This window comes from Pristis pectinata, chromosome 3 (assembly GCF_009764475.1).
Source record: "Pristis pectinata isolate sPriPec2 chromosome 3, sPriPec2.1.pri, whole genome shotgun sequence".
Lineage (NCBI taxonomy): Eukaryota > Metazoa > Chordata > Chondrichthyes > Rhinopristiformes > Pristidae > Pristis > Pristis pectinata.
In genome coordinates, this window is record NC_067407.1 from 87,232,813 (window position 1) to 87,255,779 (window position 22,967).

Here is a 22,967-nt window from a genome sequence, read left to right on the forward strand (position 1 = left end):
ACCTTCAACTATTGTTCAGTCATCTTTCTTGTCCACCCAATAGAGCAAACGAAACTGTGGTTTAATTTCTTTGAAAGGCAGCACCAACAATGCAACATTCCCTCAGTGCAGCCTGTCAGCTTAGATTTTCATAGCCAAGCTTATTGAGTGGAACTTGAATCACAATCTCTCTGATTTTGAGAGAAGAGCAACTGATCCACAGCGGTCATCTCAAACACTTTGCTTCTGATCAGTGTGAACAGTTTTTATTCGATAGAACAGCTATTTCAATCTTCACTTTCTCTAAATACCTTATCAACCCTGTCCACATAAAAAGCAATTCATTATAAAGTATCCATCATATCATTATCCACCAGAGCACAAGGTAATGCTGTCTGATTTGTGCATGAACAGGGAAAGTTACTGTGAAGTATATTTATCCCATGTTTTTGCCGCTTGCCCTGAACACAAGGACAAAGTGCCACAGAACTCTTTTGTTGGAGATTCTTGTCACCTCCAATTTCCATCTAGAAAACTGACTTCTAACCCTAAGAATTGTGCTTGTTTTTTTACTGGCAAAGGTAATTTGATTGATATTGGTGGGGGGGGGGGGAGGCGGGGGGAGGTGCAATTTAAACATAATATGCTGGATTGCACTGCACCTGGACAAAGGCCCTGCCCGAGGATCATCGTGATGGCCTCTTGACAGCTTGTACCTTAAGAAGGCCTATTCACTCTTTGCAAAAGTATATGATGATCAGAGGCATTTGGCAACAGTTGAAAGAAAATTAAGTAATTTTTTAAAACTTAAAATTATTCAAAATTTTGAAATAAAAGTATTTAAAAGCACAATGAACTGCTGATAATTGGAAGTATAAATATCAAGTCAAATCAAGGAAAAAAAATAATAAAAAGCTTTTAAAGTGAAGGTTGGTGACCTCATTCCAATGAATGGAGCTAGGGTGGAAATGTTAATTATGGTTGGCATAAAGCTGAGGGACCAAATTCAAGGGTATCCAGCTCCTCCCCAGAGCATGTTGCGGAACACCCCAGCTTGTTGCTGAGCTTCAGCGTATTCCTGACTTCTGTGCTGCAGTGCACAGGCATGGAAGTCCAGAATACACTGGCACGCCCACTGCAACTGGTGGCAGTTCGCAACGGACACTCAACCAGCTGTCAGCCCATTCCAGTCCAGGGTTTAACTGACATACCTTTTGCATCTCTTTGTCCAACTTGGACTCTTCATGTTTATGGCAGTTGGAGATTGGAACAGAACCTTTAGGTGAATCCTGTGATAGCAAGCTGTGTTGATATGCTCAGATATTCCCCTCTCCTGGTCTTTCAGGAAGTAGAGTGAAAGAAACATAATTATTTGAAAGGCTGCTTTTCCAACCTTTATGTTAATAAGCTAAGTCAGTAAGTTAAGTCTTGTAGTAATATTTCACATATCACTAAGACAGAACTATGTTGAGAGATTTGACAAACCTTCAGTATTATTTCCATTTTACATATATTGTGGAATCTGCTACATATTTTCATTACTTTCTATTTTTGCGTCGGCATGAGGTTTTGAAGAGCAACAAAAGGAGGGTAGAAAATTATATTAATGTTTCAGTAAGAAGCTGAATTAATATGATGGAATTCAGAACAGCTTAGATATGTAATAGGTTTACAAAATGATGAGGCGCATAGACAGAGTTAATGCAAGTAGGCTCTTTCCACCTAGATTAGGAGAGATAAATACGAGAGGACATGGCTTTAGGGTGAAAGGGGAAAGGTTTAGGGGGAACATTAGAGGGAACTTCTTCACTCAAAGAGTGGTGGGAGTGTGGAATGGGCTGCCATCTGATGTGGTTAATGCGGGCTCGCTCTTAACTTTTAAGAGTAAATTGGATAGATATATGGACGAGAGAGGTCTGAAGGGGTATGGGCTGGGGGCAGGTAAATGGGACTAGCAGAATAATGTTTCGGCACAGACTAGAAGGGCCAAATGGCCTGTTTTCTGTGCTGTAGTTTTCTATGGTTCTAATATGTTTTAGTTTCCATTATAAGTATAGTTGTGTACTGACAATGTCTCTGTTAATGAAAAGTTTGAAGAATTCATGTGATCGTTATCTAAATAGCTGCTAGATGGTGTAATTTTCTGAACAAAAAAAATAAGGAATGTTGGTTCCTCACATGGTTCCTTACGGGGAGGATTTAAACTAGCTTGGCGGGGGATAGGAACCAGAGTGTTAGATCAGATGATGGAGCAGTTGGAGTAGAGGTAGATGAAATGTGCAGAGAGACTGTGAGGAAGGATTGGCAGTGGATAGGGCATAGATGAAGTCAGGTTGAAATGTATTAAGAAGTATTAAGAAAAAGGGTGATGAACTTAGGGCATGGATCAGTACATGGAATTACAATGTTGTAGCTATTACAGAGACTTGGCTGTCGCAAGGGCAGGATTGGCTGATTGATGTTCTGGGGATTAGATTTTTCAAAAGGGATAAGGAGGAAGGTAAAAAGGTGGGGGGAGTGGCATTACTAATCAGGGAAAGTATCACAGCTGCAGAAAGAGAGGACACTGTGGATGGATCGTCCACTGAGTCAGTGTGGGTGGAAGTCAGAAACAGGAAGGGAGCAATCACTCTATTGGGAGTATTATATAGGCTCCCCAGTAGCCACCAGGATGCTGGGGAGCAGATGAGTAAATATATTTTGGAAAGGTGCAAAAATAACAGGGTTGTTGTCATGAATGACTTCAACTTCCCAAATATTGATTGGCACCTCCTCAGTGCAAAAGGTTTAGATGGGGCAGAATTTGTTAGCTGTGTCCAGGAAGGATTCCTGACACAGTGTGTCGACAGGCCAACTAGAGGAGAGGCCATTACTGGATCTACTACTAGGCAATGAACCTGGTCAGGTGACAGAGGTCTTGGTGGGCGAGCATTTCAGAGATAGTCACCACAACTCTCTGATCTTTTGCATAGCCATGGACAAGGATAGGAGCAGATGACATGGGAAAGTATTTAATTGGGGGAGAGCTAATTATGATGGTTTTAGGCAGGAACTTAGGGGCGAACATTGGGAACAGATGCTCTCAGGGAAATGCACAGCAGAAATGTGTAGGTTGTTTAGGGATCATTTGTACGGGGTTCTGGATAGGTTTGTCCCACAGAGACAGGGAAAGGATGGTAGGGTGAAGGAACCATGGTTGACAAGAGAGGTGAAACATTTAGTCAAGAGGAAGAAGGAAGCATACTTCAGGTTTAGGAAGCAAAAATCAGAGGGGGGGGGGTCTTGAAAATTATGAGGTAGCCAGGAAGGAGCTTAAGAAGGGACTTAGGGGAGCTAGAAGGGGACATGAAGAGGCCTTGGCCAGTAGGATTAAGGAGAACCCCAAGGCATTCTACACGTATGTGAAGATAGGAAGATGACTAGAGTGAGGGTAGGGCTGCTCAGGGATAAAGGGGGAAATATGCCTGGAGGTGGGGGAAGTAGGGGAGGTCCTTAGTAAATACTTAGCTTCATTGTTCACATTGCTTCAGTGTTCAATGTGAGATCAGTGTAGAACAGGCTGATGTGCTGGAGCATGTTGAGGTTAAGAAGTGCTGGTTTTGGAGCTTCTGAAAAACATTAGAATAGATAAGTCCCTGGGACTGTATGGGATATACCCCAGGTTACTATGGGAAGCGAGGGAAGAGATTGCTGGGGTGTTGATGATGATCTTTGCATCCACCCTTGCCACAGGAGTGGTACCAGAGGATCAGAGGATGGCAAATGTTGTTCCATTGTTCAAGAAAGGTAATAGGAATAATCCTGGGAATTATAGACCAGTGACTCTTACGTCAGTGGTGGGTAGACTATTGGAGAGGATTCTTAGGGACAAGATTGATGAGCATTTGGAGAAGCATAGTATTATTAGGGATAGTCAACATGGCTTTGTGAAGGGCAAGTCGTGCCTCATGAGCCTAATTAAGTTTTTCAAGGAGGTGACAAAACAAATTGATGAAGGTAGAGTGGTGGATGTGATGTATATGGGTTTTAGTAAGGTGTTTGATAAGGTTCCCCATGGTAGTCTCATCCAGAAAGTCATGAGGCATGGGATCCATGGAGACTTGGCTGCGTGGATTCAGAATTGGCTTGCCCACAGAAGGCAGAAAGTGGTAGTAGATGGAGAGCGTTCTGCTTGGAGGTCGGTAGCTAGTGGTGTTCTGTAGGGGTCTGTTCTGGGATCCCCGCTCTTTGTGATTTTTATAAATGACTTGGATGAGGAAGTGGAGGGGTGGGTTAGTGAGCTTGCAGATGACACGAAGGTTGGAGCTATTGTGGATAGTGTAGAAGGTTGTTGCAGGTTACAATGGGATATAGACAAGACGCAGAGTTGGGTGGAGAAGTGGCAGGTGGAGTTCAGTATGGAAAAGTGTGAAGTGATACACTTCGGAAGATCAAACTTGAAGGCGGAGTACAAGATTAATGGAAGGATTCTTAGCAGTGTGGCGGAACAGAGGGATCTTGGGGTCCAAGTCCATCGCTCCCTCAAAGTTGCCGTGTAAGTTGACAGGGTGGTTAAGAAGGCGTATGGTGTGCTAGCCTGCATTAGTCAGTGGATTGAATTCAAGAGCCATGAGGTAATGTTGCAGCTCCACAAAACTCTGGTTAGACCACACTGTTCTGTTCTGGTATCCTTATTATAGGAAGGATGTGGAAGCTTTAGAGAAGGTGCAGAGGAGATTTACCAGGATGCTGCCTGGATTCTGAGGAAAGTCCTATGAGGCCTTATTCCCTGTGAGGAAAGGTTGAGTGAGCTAGGGCTTTTCCCTTTGGACTGACGCAGGATGAGAGGTGACTTGATAGAGGTGTATAAGGTTATGAGAGGCATAGATAGAGTGGACAGCCAGCACCTTTTTCCCAGGACGGCAATGACCATTACCAGAAGACATCCATTTAAGGTGAGTGGAGGAAAGTTTAGGGGAGATGTCAGAGGTAGGTTGTTTACACAGAGAGTGGTGGATGCCTGGAACGCACTGCCAGGGGTGCTGGTAGAGGCTGATACAGTGGGAACATTTAAAAAAACTCTTAGATAGGCACATGGATGTAAGAAATATGGAGGGCTATGGGCTGTGTAGGAGGGAAGGATTAGGTCGATCATGGACTTGGTTTATATAGGCTGGCACAACGTTGTGGTCCGATGGGGCTGTACTGTTCTAACTTCTATGTACAGTCTGCTAGATTCTTGCAAATTTTAAGCAAAGTTGAATTTAATCAGATAATATCTACTGGAAACAGTTCAAAGAAGACTAACCTATCACTGTGATGTTTTCTTGTATAACAGAATTGCATGGAATAAAATTACATCAATGTCACGTAGAAAAGTGTATCATACACATTATTAGCTGCATTTTCCTCATAAAGTTAGACGACCACAAAACAATCAGTCAGTTAAACACAGAGGTTAACCTTATGTGTGGTGCACATAGAGATTCTGATAAGCTATTTTAAAGAATGCATATTTTAAGACATTCACAAGGAGATCCTGTACTTCACCTGAATAATGTGCAAAGTTTAATACACTAGAGACTGCTTAGTTTTCAATTTAAAACTTTATTCTTGGCCAGGTATTGAAGGCTATTTTTTTTATTAAAATTAACCTTGGCTTTCAAAGCTTCCTCTTGATTTCTCCTGGAATATTTCATTTTTCCTGCCTTAATAAATTCAGCAATTTTGTTGCTGTACATCAGAGGAAAATAGCAACTAATAAAGCAGTTGGATGGTAATGGTGATTAATTGCTACATGCTTGTCAAAAGCAATACTGTCAATTAAACCTTAATGGGCCAAAGTACTACAGCATTACATGAATTAATTTTAAATTGCTCCAATATATTGATTGTACCAGTGAAGGTTCTGGAATTTTTAGTCTGGTATTTGCAACTTCAGGCTAATTGAAGCATGGGCTAAAAAGTTAATTCTACGATAGCAGATAGATTTTGTATTGATTTATGTCAGGTGATGTTTATTCATGTTGAAGTAACTATGAAAATGCTGGTTTTTGGTGCTTTATAATTTCAGCTTAGGTTTGTACATTCTGCCAATGTATTTGAACCTTGGGCATTTTCCCTCTCTAAGATAAATGCCATATAGATTTCATGAAGATTTTACACCTTTAGAATTTGACATGTTTTGATGGGACTATCAAGAAAAACAGTACTGGTTATACGTTTCCAAAGTACTGGTTATACGTTTCCATTATTGCATTTAGTATTGAAATTTGTGACTTCTAGATCTTACTTTACTTATCTGTTGTAATTGGGACACAGGCACTAGAAGTTATTCTTGCTCACTGTTTGCCTTTCAGCTTGTTATCCTTTGGTGTCTCTTTTTTGTTTGTTCCAGTTCTATTAGAAATTTGTTTCATTGAATGAAACATATAGAGAGATTTTATTATGAAAGAAAACACATATGTGCTTCATTTGGGTACAAGGAGATACTTAGGGTGTGAAATGATGATTCATTTTCAGCTTTATTATGCTGGTGCCAGAGGAGATGGTGATGACAGCTGAAGAGAAACCAGAGATTAGCTGACTACTGGGTAGGGGGCAAGACTTACCAAGTTATATTGGCGAGGCACTGCATTGCTTTTAATGAGCTGAGAGGGAACATTTAACCCTGAAGTAGCTCTCTAAATACAAAGCACTGACTTCAGATTATTTGCAAGACAAAAGAAGTCTGTATTTCTTATATATTGTAAAATCTCTCTTATAAGTGTGCATTTTGTCTTTAAATGTGCCAATGGAAAAATGATTACAGATGACTGATAATGTTTTGTTCAATGCATTGTTAGACTTGAACAAAAAGAATTACGTACATGAAAATTCTTTCGTCCTTCTGGAGTGGTTATAACCCTATCAAAAGAAAAGAAATGGAAAATATTGCGAGCTCTGATTTGTCATATGCAGGCAGTCCCTAGTTTACTACCAGGTTCTGTTCTTGAGAGCTGTTCGTAACCTGAACTTTTTGTACGTTGGAAAAGAACAAAAGCATTGTAGTATTAAGTAATGAACCAGGTCAGGTGACAGATCTCTCAGTGGGTGAGCATTTGGGGGACAGTGACCACCGCTCCCTAACCTTTAGCATTGTGATAGACAAGGATAGGAGCAAAGAGGACAGGAAGATATTTAATTGGGTAAGGGCAGATTATGAGGCCATAAGGCTAGAACTTGTGAGTGTGAATTGGGATGATATTTTTGAATGGAAATATACTATAGAGATGTGGTCATTGCTCAGGGATATCTTGCAGGATGTTAGGGATAAATTTATCCCGGTGAGGCAGAGAAAGAATGCAGGGTGAAGGAACCATGGTTGACAAGAGAGGTGGAACATCTAGTTAGGAGGAAGAAGGCAGCATACATAAAGTTTAGGCAGCAAGGATCAGATAGGTCTCTTGAGGAATACAGGGTAGCAAGGAAGGAACTCAAGAAGGGGCTGAGGAGAGCAAGAAGGGGACATGAAAAGGCCTTGGCGAGTAGGGTTAAGAAAAACCCCAAGGTAGTTTTCACTTATGTGAAGAGCAGAAGGATGACGGGAGTAAAGGTAGGACCGATTAAGGATAAAGGTGGGAAGATGTGCCTGGAAGCTGTGGAAGTGGGTGAGGTCCTCAATGAATACTTCTCTTCAGTATTCACCGAGGAGAGAGGCCTTGATGATGCTGAGGACAGTGTTGGTAAGGTTAATGTTTTAGAGCATATTGATATCAAGAGAGAAGATGTGTTGGAGCTGTTAGAAAATCTTAGGACAGATAAGTCCCTGGGGCCTGACGGAATATTCCCCAGGCTGCTCTGCGAGGCGAGGGAGGAGATTGCTGAGCCTTTCGCTAGGATCTCTGAATCCTCGTTGTCCACGGGAATGGTACCGGAGGATTGGAGGGTGGCAAATGTTGTCCACTTATTCAAAAAAGGTAGTAGGGATAGTCCAGGGAATTATAGACCAGTGAGCCTTACATCTGTGGTGGGCAAGCTGTTGGAAAGGAATCTTAGAGATAGGATCTATGGGCATTTAGAGAATCATGATCTGATCAGAGACAGCCAGCATGGCTTTGTGAAGGGCATATCATGTCTCACAAGCCTGATAGTGTTCTTTGAGGAGGTGACCAGACAGATTGATGAGGGTAGTGCAGTAGATGTGGTCTACATGGATTTTAGTAAGGCACTTGACAAGGTTTCACATGGTAGGCTTCTTCAGAAGGTCAGAGGGCATGGGGTCCAGGGAAGCTTGGCCGTGTGGATTCAGAATTAATTTACCTATAGAAATTAGAGGGTTGTGGTGGAGGGAGTGCATTCAGATTGGAGGGCTGTGACTAGCGGTGTCCCACAAGGATCGGTTCTGGGAGCTCTGCTTTTCGTGATTTTTATTAATGACTTGGATGAGGGGGTAGAAGGGTGGGCTGGCAAGTTTGCAGATGACACAAAGCTCGGTGGTGTTGTGGATAGTGTGGAGGATTGTTGAAGATTGCAGAGGGACATTGATAGGATGCAGAGCTGGGCTGAGAAGTAGCAGATAGAGTTCAATCTGGAGAAGTGTGAGGTGGTACACTTTGGAAGGGCAAACTCCAAGGCAGAGTAGAAAGTTAATGGCAGGATTCTTGGTAGTGTGGAGGAGCAGAAGGATCTGGAGGTCCATATCCACAGATCCCTGAAAGTTGCCTCACAGATGGATAGGTTAGTTAAGAAAGCTTATGGGGTGTTAGCTTTCATAAGTCGAGGGATCGAGTTTAAGAGCCGTGAGGTAATGATGCAGCTCTACAAAACTCTGGTTAGACCACACTTAGAGTACTGTGTCCAGTTCTGGTCACCTCATTATAGGAAGGATGTGGAAGCGTTGGAAAGGGTGCAGAGAACATTTACCAGGATGCTGCCTGGTTTAGAGAGTATGGATTATGAGCAGAGACTAAGGGAGCTAGGGCTTTACTCTTTGGAGAGAAGGAGGATGACGGGAGACATGATAGAGGTGTACAAAATATTAAGAAGAATAGAATAGAGTGGACAGCCAGCGCCTCTTTACCAGGGCACCAATGCTCAATACAAGAGGGAATGGCTTTAAAGTAATGGGTGGGAAGTTCAAGGGAAATATCAGAGGAAGGTTTTTTACCCAGAGAGTGGTTGGGGCATGGAATGTGCTACCTGGGGCTGTGGTGGAGGCAGGTACATTGGTCAAGTTCAAGAGATAACTAGATAAGCATATGGAGGAATTTAAAATAGATGGATATATGGGAGGAAGGGGTTAGATAGTATTAGGTGTGGTTTAAAGGTTGGCACAACATTGTGGGCTGAAGGGCCTGTATTGTGCTGTACTGTTCTATGTTCTACGTTCATTGTGTAGGAGAGGATTACAGAACCGGCTGTGACAGGAGAGCGAGCAGGTGTGTGAAGAGCAGCCGTTAGGCAGACTCACTGCCAGTGAGTGAGCAGGCAAGTCTGCTCATTGCTCTCAGCACAGCTTGGCTCATCTCAGTCCCTGATTGTTGCAACTTGGTGGAAGGGGTGAGGCTGGGGGTGGGAAGAGAAAGCACGTGGAAATGCCCTGTTCCCACCCGGCAGAAGATTCCTGCAGTCCCACAGCAGCTGACAAATCCATTTCCATCCACACCGTGGGTCTCCCAAGTGCTCGTTCATGTGCAGGGGAGTGTTCATAACCTGGGGAGGACTTGCGCTCTAGGTTTGTTTGTAATAAATAAAATTGATTTGCACCCTGAAAGTATCGTTGTCTCCCTATCGGGCAGACTGCTGAGCATCATTCATTGGATCCAGATGCAGTTTCCTCATGTTTGTTCAACAGGAGTTGATGAAGCAAGGCTTATTGATCATGAAAACCATTGAACTCTGAATCCTCCTTGCTTCCATCTGTACTTAGTTTGTTGAGGTCAACTGGGATGCCAATAAGGTAGTTGTAACTCCATTCACTGGCACTTCCCTGAAGCATGCACCCAATTAGCTATAATGGCTATACTCATCAAGCCTATCAACACTTAGTATAAACACTGCATAACCAATCATAACCACTTGGATGTTGTACCAGAAGACATCTGTAATAACTTAGCTGTTTTGGAAACAAAGGGAAGTTATGAAATTTAAACATGTGGTTTTAAAAAATGCTGTATTTATCTTGATAGCATTATGTAACGGCCCTTCACTGTTTTGCACATGGGAGGATGGCTTGTGTTCCCCTTAGATTTTCTTAAATAAATACTTATTTAATTTCTGGACCATTGAGTATCTTCCTCAGATCAAAAGATGGAACTTTTGCCATTGCTATTGCTTTCTACTTTGTATGCATATTGTACTAATTTAGTTAAATGTAAAGACATAATTATTTGACTTTAGGTTTGAATAACATTTGAGTTCAGGGGACTTGGTAGCCAGTTTCCCTGAAACCATTTACACTTAATTTTCTTTCCCTCCACTTTTTCTAGTCCCTCTTGACAGCTATTCTGCATGCATGGCTAACATCAGGGCTTCTCAGTGAATATCTTTTTTAGAGCTGCAGTTACTTACTGATTTATTGTTCAGAATTATTCTTCCAACAGGAGCCATCTGTGTTTGAACCTAACTGTCTCGTTAAGGTGGATGAATTTGGATTCTTTCTTACCTGGAAAAGTGAAGGAAAGGTACTTCACTTTGTATTTCAACATTGTGCTTACAATATAAGACTTTCCCTTGCTCAATTAACATGTTTTAGATGATATGTAATATTATTTTGAATATTTATTGCTGTTTCATTGGTAAAATGAGTTAAATGATGGTAAGGTTGAGAGTAAAATAACTTAAATGTCCCACAAAGCTATTTTAGTGCAACATTTTCCCAGATTATTGTAATAATGGGGAGTGACAGAAGTCTTTTACAATATCTATAAAAGTGCATTAAGAAACTTATTGGACAAGAGGAGGAGGCCAATAATCTGTACTGCTTCTTTGTCGGAGCAATCCAAAATGGAGCCTGCCTCCTTGTATCCACTTTGCCTTTGCCATTAGCTCTGATAGATCACTCCATGCTGCAGTAGCCATGGAGAGGGAAACAGAGTTAACTATTTAGGTTCCAATGAAAGGGCACCAACCTGAAATTTAAACTCTGCTCCTTTCTGCGCTGCCTGATGTGCTGGGTGTTTCCAACATTTTCTGTTTCTATTTTCCAGAATCTGCATATTTTTGCCTTTCAAATCTCCAATAACAGTTATGTAATCTCTCTGACTCTGTCCTTGTTGCTATGCGCAAATTGACCAATCATCAGTAACTCGCCAATCAAAGCCTTTCTGCTCCATTGGAATTTGTCTCATTGTCTTCATTTTCTTTCTGTAGCTGTTTCTCATGCTTGGATTCATCTTGATGAGTCTGCACAATGCTGTGTGCTGTCTATAAATGGGCACCTGAAACAGCACACATGACTTTATCTCTGGCCCAACCAGGGTTGTGTAACAAATTATAATGTTTTCATTCTTCATCCTGGCTCCAACACTTCAGAATGTGGACTTTTTGTTTTCTTTCCAGATTTGATGTTGATTGCACCTTTTTACAGTGATGGGCCCCAAAATGCATGGGTTTTAATTCTGGTCTACACAGCAAGATTTACATCTGTCTTACCAGGATTTGTAGACAGGTGAAAGGGGACCTCATTGGTCTAGGACCACTGAGGCTCCAACACTTCTTGAGGTATTTCTCTTGCATTCTGTTGCTTCAATGGAAGCTTCAATCTTACCCTAACCTTGTGCCTTAACCCTAGTCTTCCTGACTGTAGCATTGCGTCAAATACATACACCGCCACTACCCCAGGAGGAAGCAGAGGGGGATTTATCTTTAACCTAAGCTTCTGACTTAACTGGTATTAGAGGTATCATTTGAACCAAAAACATTTTGGATCAGTTTCACTAATAAGTAATTAAAGTGTGTGGGGAACATGATGGAAATCCCTGTGTTGAGAACTTGATGCATATTTTTGATATTTTTTAAGGAAGGACAAGTACTGGAATGTTCAATGGTGAACAGTATTCGATATGGGACTATCCGCAAGGTAAGAATTTGTTTTGTGTATACTATCTCTTAAACATCTAAACCAGGTAGGAGGTAAATGATGTGATTGAATGGGTGAGAAAAATAAGTTGAAATTAGGAGAAATCACTCCAAAGAATCTTGGCAGGATAATTGTGAGGTTCCATGGCTCATTTATGTTGGCAGAGCTAGTTTTCAGCAGAAGGTCAGTAGTGCTTCTTAAATCTTCTCACAGTCTACCATATTTCAGGCTGCTTTGAATCTGTGTAGTACTGATCCTGAAAATGGTATTCAGCATATTTTCAATTTCTCCTTCCTCTCTGCCCTGTCTTCCATCTTTTTACGGTCCATCCAGAACAGCTGCCTTTCTTGCAGTGTCATTCTCTCTCACTGTGGTGTAAACTTCTTCTGGTTCAGCATCCTGTGAAGATACCAAACTCCTTCTGTCCATCTCTTCTATTCACTTCTGTGCCAATTCCTTCTGAAATGTCCTTTTATCTAGTCTGTCCCATTTCCCTTGTTTTTGCCTCAACCTAAACCACCTCAGTGACAATTGCGGTTTAAAATATATCAAAAAGATGAAATTCAATTCCTAGGTGCAATTTCTTAATGTCCCTTGAATTTTTTTTTTACCATTTTAGAGATACTGAACAAATGCAACTTTTTTAGCTGTGTAAGTGAAAAAAATATTTGTGTTCTAGCTGTTTCAAAAAGATTACAAGTCTCTTCATTTACATAACATTTTAATATATGAAAAAAATCATGTCAGTCATTTGTTTTGTAGGCTAATATGAGGACATTGCAACAAGGTAAAAGACGAGATAATATGCAATGTCGTAATGTATTCAGGAGAGTTCAAAGCACGTGTTACTATATTGTGCACTTAATGAATGCAACAGGGAATGAAATTCTACCCCAAAGTAAGCTTTTTTTTTAAGGTAATTCCACATTAGATGGTTTGAAAGAACAAATGAAAGCAAAAACTGTTAGAGTGTTGAGGAATGACTGTTATAGTGTTGAGCAACCAGAAAGACACATGAGGTTGTGATGGAACATAAGAAGTTAAGGCAGAGGTTAAGAAAAGAATCGCCTGTCAGGCTACAGCACTTCAGGATGATTTAAACCCCTTCATCTATAGCACAATTTTAGCTAAATTAGCTGTAATTATTTTCTGAATGTTCAACTGTCATTTTATGACTTAAAATAATCCAATAAACAAATGTTTATTTTTTTTTCTTTTCTCTTGTGTGAGGACCCTAAATTACTTTCTGCACTTGAGGCGGTTGGAAAAGCAGAAAATGAACTGGATGGAAGGATTTTTTGTATTTGCTGTGATGCGGACCTGGTAAACATCAGCTTTACATATCTAGTGGCTGACAGTGCGGAAACAGCCAAGGTACACATAATTAACACGTCCTTTAAATAAATCGGATGTACTAGGAATCATATTTTCACAGTGAACATGTTGCTATTTTTCAACCAAATAACATTAATACACCACATCTTGTGGGACATTTGACATTGTATTTAATAAATGTATTAATGGAGCATGATTTTGTATTTTCTCTGATTTCTAACATTTACCAGCATACTGTAAATAATTTGTTCAGCCATTCTGCATATTTTCCAGTTCTCTTGTGGGTTAACCTGTTTGCTGGTCACATTAGCATGCATTCACTATTTTCCTTCTCCTAATTGCTTTGTCAGGTTATCATGTTTTGAAACACTGGTAGGAAAATTATTGAAGGATTTGGAAAGGATTATTTCCATTATAATTAAACTTGTTGTATATCTACAAGGAGCGCAATGTAGCATCCAGGGAGTTCATTACTGTCAGGGACACAAACTTGATGCTCCTTATAAGTGGGTTGCAAACACTACTGATGCCTTCTGAGGAGATGCTAAACAAAAATCAGTGCCATTTTACAGATCATCACAGCTGACTGCCCTGACTATTACATCAAAGAGACCAAAACAAAAGTACATGTTCTTGATGGTGCAGTCAGGAGCAAGGAGAAATGCAAGTTGATCAGGGAACAGAAGAATCAGTCATTTGAGGTAAACTTGCTCGATTCCGTTGAACTTGGATGGCCTTCAATGAAAGGTGACCCCAGCTATTATAAGATTAATGCCATGAAGTTGAAAGGCATCTGTTTAGATGTATTAAATTGTTTTGCAGCAAACAAATGAACATATTGTTCAGTAACCATCCCTAGAAAATCAGTAACACATGAATCAAGTCCATAATCTTCCTTCAAGTCACCTGGGCAAGAACAGGGCCCAACAACTTGTAATACATGGTTGAATGCCACTTTTGTGATTTTGGTCCAAACATTCATTGCTTTTGGACTGAAAGGGCAACATGCAGAAGCAGGCCTTTGTGTCACAAGTGATTCCTGCTTTGGCCGTAGTTAAAGATTACTTACCTCAGCAGATCTCAAGTCATAGAGCACAATACAGAAGATCAGCTTCAGGTTGGTCCCATTTTACACTACATACTCGTACCTCACAATGGTCATTCCTCACCACGTGAGTTCCCAGGACAGGAGCCTCCTTCAATTGGTGTGTGTAGACATAGATCCTTGTGGTTTAACACCAAGTTGTACTCGGCACATGCTACCTTTAATAGCTAACTGCTTGGCATTTTGAAATGAAAAAAATTGACAGCACTGGGTGAAAATGGAAGCCTTTACATATAACGAGGTGAATCGATGGCAGAGTCCACAAGATTGTAAAGCAAAATACTTGTACCACAGAATTGTACCACAGTTGTACCACAGGCTGTTGAATTCCAGATGGTCACTAACCTCAATTCTTCTGGAGAGCTTGCCTCCACAACCTTCAACCTCACAGATGTCCAACCACCAACTTCTGCCTAACCCTCAGATCACAAGCAGGACTGCTCTGATAGACTCATTGTTTCAGCCTGTTTTTTGTCCCAGAAATCTCATTTCTTCCTTTAGTATCTGTACTAGGTTTCCTTCGATTTACGATCATATTTTTTAATGGGGTACAGTAAAGATGACTTTTACCATGGTGGTTTCCTCATGTATTTTTTCTCAAAGTTTCTTACAAAATTGGAGGCTTCTTGGCCCATTGACCTCATGCTGGCTCAGAGTAATCCGATCAGTCCCATTCCCCGACTTATTTCCCTACAACCTGAAGGATGCCATTTGGCTTATCAAGTCTATGCCAGCTCTCAGAGCAATCCCATTAATTCCATTTCCTCACTTATTTTCCTGTACCTATTCTCTATCACATGCCTATCAACTCCTTCCAACCCCCTCCCCACCCCCTCAATTCTCCTGCCACCAGCATATCTTTGGGATGTGGGAGGAAATATCTAATACTAGAGGGCATGCATTTGAGGTGGGGCGGGGGGGTGGGGGTAAAGTTCAAAGGAGATGTGCAGAGCAGGTTGTTTTACACAGAGAGTGGTGGGTGTCTGTAATGTGCTGCCAGGGATGTTGATGGAGGCAGATACGAAAGAGGCACTTCAAAGGTCTTAGACACATGAATATGCAGAAAATGGAGGGATATGGACCATGTGCAGGCAGAAGGGATTAGGTGTCATTAGCTGATTTAGTTTGGCACAACATTGTGGGCCAAAGGGCCTGTTCCTTTGCTGTACTGTTTGATGTTCTATGAAACTGGAACACCAGATGAAACCCATAGAATAATAGGGGGAACATAAAAATTCCGCATGGACAGTCCTGAGATCAGGATGAAACCCAGGCTTCTGAAGCTGCGTGACATCCATTACACTCGCAGTCTTTTATCAAAACTGAGATTACCTAAATGCACTTGATCATAACTAACCATTCTATTCAAGCTGTACTCTTTTAAGGTGTAGCCATTATTCAAGAGGGCCATTCTTCACTGCAGGATTTTCTGTAGCAGAACCTCTAACACCTGATTGTTAAACAGGACCTCCAAAAGTTTAAGAACCAAATGAAGGGCAAATTTTGGGGTAATCAGGGGCCTTCTGAATGCTATTAGAATATTTAAAATTAGCTATTAAGATCAGCTATTAAAATGCTTTTCCCATGCATTTATGATCCCCATGTGAGTTTGTGTGTGTGCGTGCATGAACCTTAAAATCTAAAAATAGCTGCAGTTTGAATTGTGACAGGTTCACATCATTGACACATGTTTTGGAGCATTGTAAAATAAATCTATCTGCAAAGAGAGACTTATCCAATGTTGTTAATATTTCAGTGGTATATTGTTTAAAAATTTGCATTGTTTAAGAATTGGATTGCCGTCTAATGGTACAAATATGTTACTACACAATGAAAGCAAATTAGTCTTGGACTGTTGGTTGTGTAGGCAAATGAGTTCAATGTTATCTACTAACATGTAATCGAATTATTGGCTCAGTTACATAAAATATTGTGATAATGAGCTCTTGCGCTTAGCCCACTTAGAATGACCAACAAAATTACAATTTTGTCAAAAAGCACGAAGATTGTGCAATTTTGTACTCACATTCTTCTGTTCCATGCAACTGCAAAATATTCATGGATGTCACTTTGGTGTAAGGGGCATTGACAAGAGGTTACCAAAAGTATGAGAAATTGGCAGCAACTATGTTGTTTTTGCTCAGTTTTGCTTAATTAAACTTTGCTTTTGGTTGACCCTTCTTTGCAGGATCCCTCGATAAAAGTCTTAGCATCTGACATGGAACTCATCCTGCACTAATTTGTGAAATAGGCCCCTTCAGTGATGCTGGGAAGAGCTGCAGTCTGACAAGTCCAGTAACCTAGGTTCAATCTTGAACAATAACGCTTTCAGTGTTGAGTTTGCATGTTCTCCTTGTGACCGTGTGGGTTTATTCTGGGTGCTCCAGTTTCCTTCCACATCCCAAAAATGTGCTGGTTATTAAGTTAATTGGCCGCTGTAAATTGCCACCAGTGTGTAGGTGAGTGGTAGAATCTGGGGGAGTTGATAGGGATGTAGGGAGAATAGAATACAGGAAAAATTAATAGGGGTGTGGGATTGTGCTCCGGACTGGTATAGACTCGATGGGCTATAATGGCCTTCTCCTCAGTCATAAGGAAAAACAGGATCACTAACAGAACAGTTATCTCTAGCTACCAGCTCATTGTTGCATGTTTTTTCTCCCATTTATACATGTATTTCTCAGGACATCAGAGATCTTGGAGTAGTAACTGGAAGAAACTCGAATTTAAAATAAACTCTAAAGCACACTATTTCTGGGAGTCTGGTAAACAGACACTCCTGTGCTGTGGGTTCCCTCTCTCAGGCATCACCTGATGCAGCTGTTCCAGAAACTGCTGTAGGAACTATGTGGTTATAGGGTACTCATGAACAATAGTTTTAAGATATAATTCACAGAGTATCACTTTGAAAATTCCTTTTGCTAAGTTAACAAATGTGGTTGTGAAGAAGCGCTAAACGTGTATGTATGGTATACATCAGTCACAGATTTTTAAGGAATTTTGTAAGAGGGAATTGGTGTGTTTCACGACTATTAACTGGAATTGTTGTACCATGATGAAAAACAGTGTTTGAACATGCTTGTTTGGAAAAGAAAAAGGGAGTCAAATATTGCTAAAATGAATTCACTGGAAGTCATTTTCCTGTCGTATCTTTCAGCGTTGGGTCGAAGGATTGAGATCCATTGTCCACAACTTCAAAGCTAACAATGTCTGCCCTATGACATGTCTCACAAAACAGTTAAGTTAAACCATTTAAGTCATTTCCTTATGTAAAATAACAACCAATGTAATTGTCTAGCATTGGGTTTACTGTATTCATCACTCGTGCTTATATTCTGCTTGGAAACAGTTTATCCAATAACATAAGCTGTTAATAATCCTATTCGTACACAGTAAGATTACATAAAGAGGAACTAACTGAACTGAGGAATTGATTTGAGACTTGTTGCAAAATTAGTATCTCTAATATTAAACCTATGATATTGCTTTGGAATTTAACACAAAAGCATTCATGTTTGTGTACAAGCAGTTGAAGAGTCTTTGTTGGAAGCCTTTAATATATGAAAATTGTGGACATGCTAACCTAGTTTCAGCAGTGATAAAATAAAACTGAAAGCATTTTTTCTGACATGGTTAAGGAAAGGTGCTTACTGAAAATATTGTTCATTTTGGTTCCTTGAGGAACAACAAACATCTCACAGAGGTTAATGGGTACCACAGGCTATCTGCCATTTGTAACTCAGCAAGCTTCAGGCTTCTGCACATGCTCAGATAAATGTAGGAGTCTGAGATGAATGAACTGGAGGTCAGATGCCAGTGTATTGAATGTCCTGCCCTGTAGCTGAACTTACTGTTGAATCCAGCAGCAGAGCAGTGATGTGCTGAGGAGAGGGTCAAGATGCACTTCACATACAGCCTATCAACTGTAAGCTCAGGAGGGCTTGGGTATGAGTGACAGCACTATTTATTTGAAAAAACTCATTGAACCTATGGAAACATTGAATGCAGGCAAGCGATTGTGTTATTTTATGTTATTGCAATGTTTTGATTATTTGTTAGCATTTTGAAGTGGCTTTAATCATATTTTTAAAAACTTGACATCTATTTGAATAGTGTTTAAATATCCCTCACCATCAGTGATGAGCTGTTAAAGGCCATGAGGGTGTTTGGGGGACAGAGCCTCAGCAGTAGCCCACCCGAGGCTATTCACCAGTTGGAGCTTGCTGTGCCTTACTGGATCAGATGTGGAAGGTCACTTCATCTGTCCTCCATATCCAGAAGCAGCAGATCGTTGTGGGTGGTGAGTCTGTACAGTGGGGTGGGTTGAACACAATCTAGCCTATTGGATTGAATGCTCTAAACCCTTGATGGTGCTAAAGACTTCCGATGTGTGGGGTATACACTTGTCACTATGAACACAGGTAATTGTCATTGACCACGTAATGATGAATATGATCATTATCCACCTTAAGAAGTTTTCACTGCTCCCTTTCTAATTACTTGGGTTCAATGATCTCAGCCTTTCAGAGTTCAGAGTTTCCAGGTTGGCATTCTGAGATCCTATTCTGAGTGCATTTCATTGAAGGAGACTCTGTGCTATCTCCTTATTTTGCTTTCATTTTCTGACAAGTCCTGGACTCTATTCTCACCAATTCCCTTTTCCCAAATGTTTGTTGATAGTGGTACTAGGTATTGACCGCTTGACTTATGGGTAGGAGTATAATACATGGGAAGAGTGGATAAGAAAGGAGTGCAAAGACCTGACAAGTAACTAGTGTGGATATCCAGAAATGGATGAGGAATTTGGAAGGTCAGTGTTGTAGGACCTGGAGGGCCATCAGTAGATCATGTGAGGCAGCTCCCCGGGAATTTGGGGCTGCTGCTGGGAGATGGATGAGTAGTGATGAATTTTAGATATCTGTAAATCCTTTTTTTAATTCTATGTCAGTTTATTTCAGTGATATTAATGTGAAGACTTGCTTTTACAAAAATCTAACTTTTCTCCAGTAATTCTACTCTCTGCTGAATTTCTAGTTCGGACTTAGAGTTATAGATAGTACTTTTTTATGGATCATATTTGCCTGCAAATGGTCATGGTGCCACATATAGGTTTTCATTTGGGTTTCTCACCCTGCACGATATATTTGATGCTTGCTTAAAGCCTCATGAATGGCTACTATAGCAACCCTGCTGTCTCCATCCTGCTTTCTCGCCAACACTGAATAAGTAATAACATGAATGATTTTTTTTTCCCTTTCAGCTGGATGAGGTTATCATTTCTGACGAATGTAAATGGAAAAATTCCAGTAAGGAGGTGAGAAGTGTTTAATAAATGTGCACTATTACTCGATTACTAATATATACAAACAATATTTGTGGCATTTTGGAAGCAAGCATGAAGAAGTGCTAATTCAAGAATACAAACAGAATTGAAATCAAGTGGTGGGGAAAAAACTGAGTATTTGTGTAAAATAGATAACACACTGCATACTTCCTTTGCAAATTGAACTTATTTTAAACAAGTGTTGTACTCCTTTCCCAATAACAGCTATTTATTGGTTAGAAAGACCGTGGAATGTACCCGTGGTAAATTTCTGCAAGCTCATACTGAGTAATGAGCTTCAACTTTGGTGGGAGAGTCATGGAAGCCCTACTTCCTTAATTTATCAGGGCTTCACGAATTTTCAGCAGATAACTGGAGAAACAAACAATCTGCTGTTGAAACAATTGGATTGAAATATTGGCAATCTTTCCCCCCCACCGCTGCTGCTTGACCCACTGAGCTCCTCCAGCAGATTGAGTAGAACATAGAACGGTACAGCACGGAACAGGCTCTTCAGCCCACAATGTTGTGCTGATCTAATTAAATTAGTAATCAAATGCCCAACTAAGCTAATCCCTTCCACCTAAATATCCATATCCTTACATTTCCCGCACATTCATGTGCCTATCTAAGAGCCTCTTGAATGCCACTATTGTATTTGCCTCCACCACTGCCCCAGGCAGCACATTCCAGGCACCCACCACTCTTTGTAAAAAAAACCCTACGCAGTTCCTTTGAACTTACCCCCTCTCATCTTAAATGCATGCCCTCTCGTATTAGACATTTCAACCCTGAGAAAAAGATACTGGCTGTCCACTCTATCTATGCCTCTCATAGTCTTATAAACCTCTATCAGATCTCCTCTCAGCCTCCGCCACTCCAGAGAAAACAACCCAAGTTTGTCCAACTCCTTATAGCACATGCCCTCTAATCCAGGCAGCATCCTGGTAAACCTCTTCTGCACCCTCTCCAAAGCCTCCACATCCTACCTATAATGTCTTATCTCTTCTCTCCTCTTCCATCGGGTAGAAGATACAGGAGCCTGAGGGCACGTACCACCACACTTAAGGACAGCTTCTACCCCACTGTGATAAGACTATTGAACAGTTCCCTTATACAATGAGATGGACTCTGACCTCATGATCTACCTTGTTGTGACCTTGCACCTTATTGCACTGCACTTTCTCTGCAGCTGTGACACTTTACTCTATACTGTTATTGTTTTTTACCTGTACTACATCAATGCACTCTGTACTAACTCAATGTAACTGCACTGTGTAATGAATTGACCTGTACGATCAGTTTGTAAGACAAGCTTTTCACTGTACCTCAGTACAAGTGACAATAATAAACCAAAACCAATACCAATAATGGGGCGATCAGAACTGAATGTAATACTCCAGGTACGGCCTAACCAGAGTTTTATACAGCTGCAGCATAACTTCCTGACTCTTGAACACAATGCCTTGACTAATAAAGGCAAGTATGCCTTTTGCCTTCTTTACCACCCTATCAACCTGTGTAGCCACCTTCAGGGAGCTATGAACTTGGACCCCAAGGTCTCTCTGCTCATCAACACTGTTAAGGATCTTGCCGTTAACAGTGTACTGTCTCTTTACATATGATCTCCCAAGGTGCAGCACTTCACATTTGGCTGGGTTAAACTCCATCTGTAATTTCTCCACCCATACCTGCAACTGATCTGTATCCTGCTGATCCATAACACCACCAATCTTCGTATCATCTGCAAACTTACTAACCCATCCAGATCATTTATATACATCACAAACAGCAGAGATCCCAGTACGGATCCCTGCAGAACACCACTAGTCACAGACCTCCAGCTGGATTAAGTCCCATCAACCAGAACTGGCTTCCATGGGCAAACCAAATCTGAATCCAAACAGCCATCTCTCTGTGGATCCCATGCACCTTAATCTTCCAGATGAGCCTATCATGAGGGACCTTGTCAAACGCCTTACTAAAATCCATGTAGACAACATCCACAGCTCTACCTTCATGAATCACCTTCATCGTCACCTCAAAAAAACTCAATCAAGTTAGTAAGACAGAACTTGCCCCACACAAAGCCATGCTGACTGTCCCTAATTAGGCCATGGTTTTCCAAATGCTCATAAATCCTATCCCGAAGAATCCTTTCCAGTAACATCCTACTACTGACATGAGACTCACCAGTCTACAGTTTCCAGGATTATCCCTGTTTCCATTCTTGAATAATGGAACAACATCAGCTACTCACCAGTCCTCCAGGACCTCGCCTGTGGCTAGAGAGGACATGAAGATCTTGGTCAAGGCCCCAGCAATCTCATCTCTTGCCTCTCTCAATAATTTGGGGTATATCCATCAGGCCTTGGGGACTTATCCACCTTAATGCTCTTTAAGAGACCCAACACTACCACCTCCTTTATCTCGAAGTGCCCTAGCATATTAGCACGCTCAGCACTGATCTCCCTATCCTCCATGTCCTTCTCCTTGGTAAATACTGATGCAAAGTACTCATTTAGGACCTCAACTACATCTTCTGCTTCCAAGCAGATGTTCCCTCCTTCATCCTTACCATCTCCCTAGTTATCCTCTTGCTCTTGATGTATGTATGGAATGCCTTGGGATTGTGGAGAGAGTCTCCAGTTTTAAATTCCTGGGGGCATACATCACCGAGGACTTTTCCTGGACAAATACACACCTCAGCTGTCATTAGGAAGGCACAGCAACGCCTCTATTTTTTGAGGAAATTGAGGAGAGCCAGACTGTCTCAGGACATTCTGGTGAACTTCTACCGGTGTGCGGTGGAGTGCATCCTGACATACAGCATTACTGCTTGGTATGCCAGCTGCACTAGGAAGGAGCAGAAGGCTCTGCAGAGGGTCATCAAGACGGCCCAAAGCATCATTGAGACTCAGTTACCAGCAACGGAGGACATCTGTCGGGCTCGAAGTCGGAGCAGGGCTTTAAACATCATTCGAGAACCAGCTCACCCTGCTCACTACCTTTTTAAACTACTCCCCTCTGTTAGGCGATACAGGACAATACATGCACACACTACAAGACTGAAACACAATTTTTTTCCCCAAAGCTGTTAAATTGTTGAACATGGACTGACACCTCCTGTACATACATGCATACACATATTATGTCTTCCCCCCTTTACCGGTTGGACTCATCAT

The 22,967-nt window shown here is 41.2% G+C and overlaps 1 protein-coding gene across 12 annotated transcripts in view; it reads left to right on the plus strand.

Moving 5' to 3' along the window:
- The window catches only part of LOC127567769 (1-phosphatidylinositol 4,5-bisphosphate phosphodiesterase beta-4), a 473,077-nt gene that overhangs the window by 237,824 nt on the left and 212,286 nt on the right, over nt 1–22,967 (plus strand). For all 12 annotated transcript variants that reach the window (XM_052010784.1, XM_052010783.1, XM_052010786.1 and 9 more), the window contains exons 6-10: nt 10,542–10,622; nt 11,960–12,019; nt 13,250–13,393; nt 17,617–17,696; nt 19,720–19,773. In XM_052010784.1, coding sequence (XP_051866744.1) covers nt 10,542–10,622; nt 11,960–12,019; nt 13,250–13,393; nt 17,617–17,696; nt 19,720–19,773 — 419 coding nt within the window. The remainder of the gene's footprint in view (nt 1–10,541; nt 10,623–11,959; nt 12,020–13,249; nt 13,394–17,616; nt 17,697–19,719; nt 19,774–22,967) is intronic.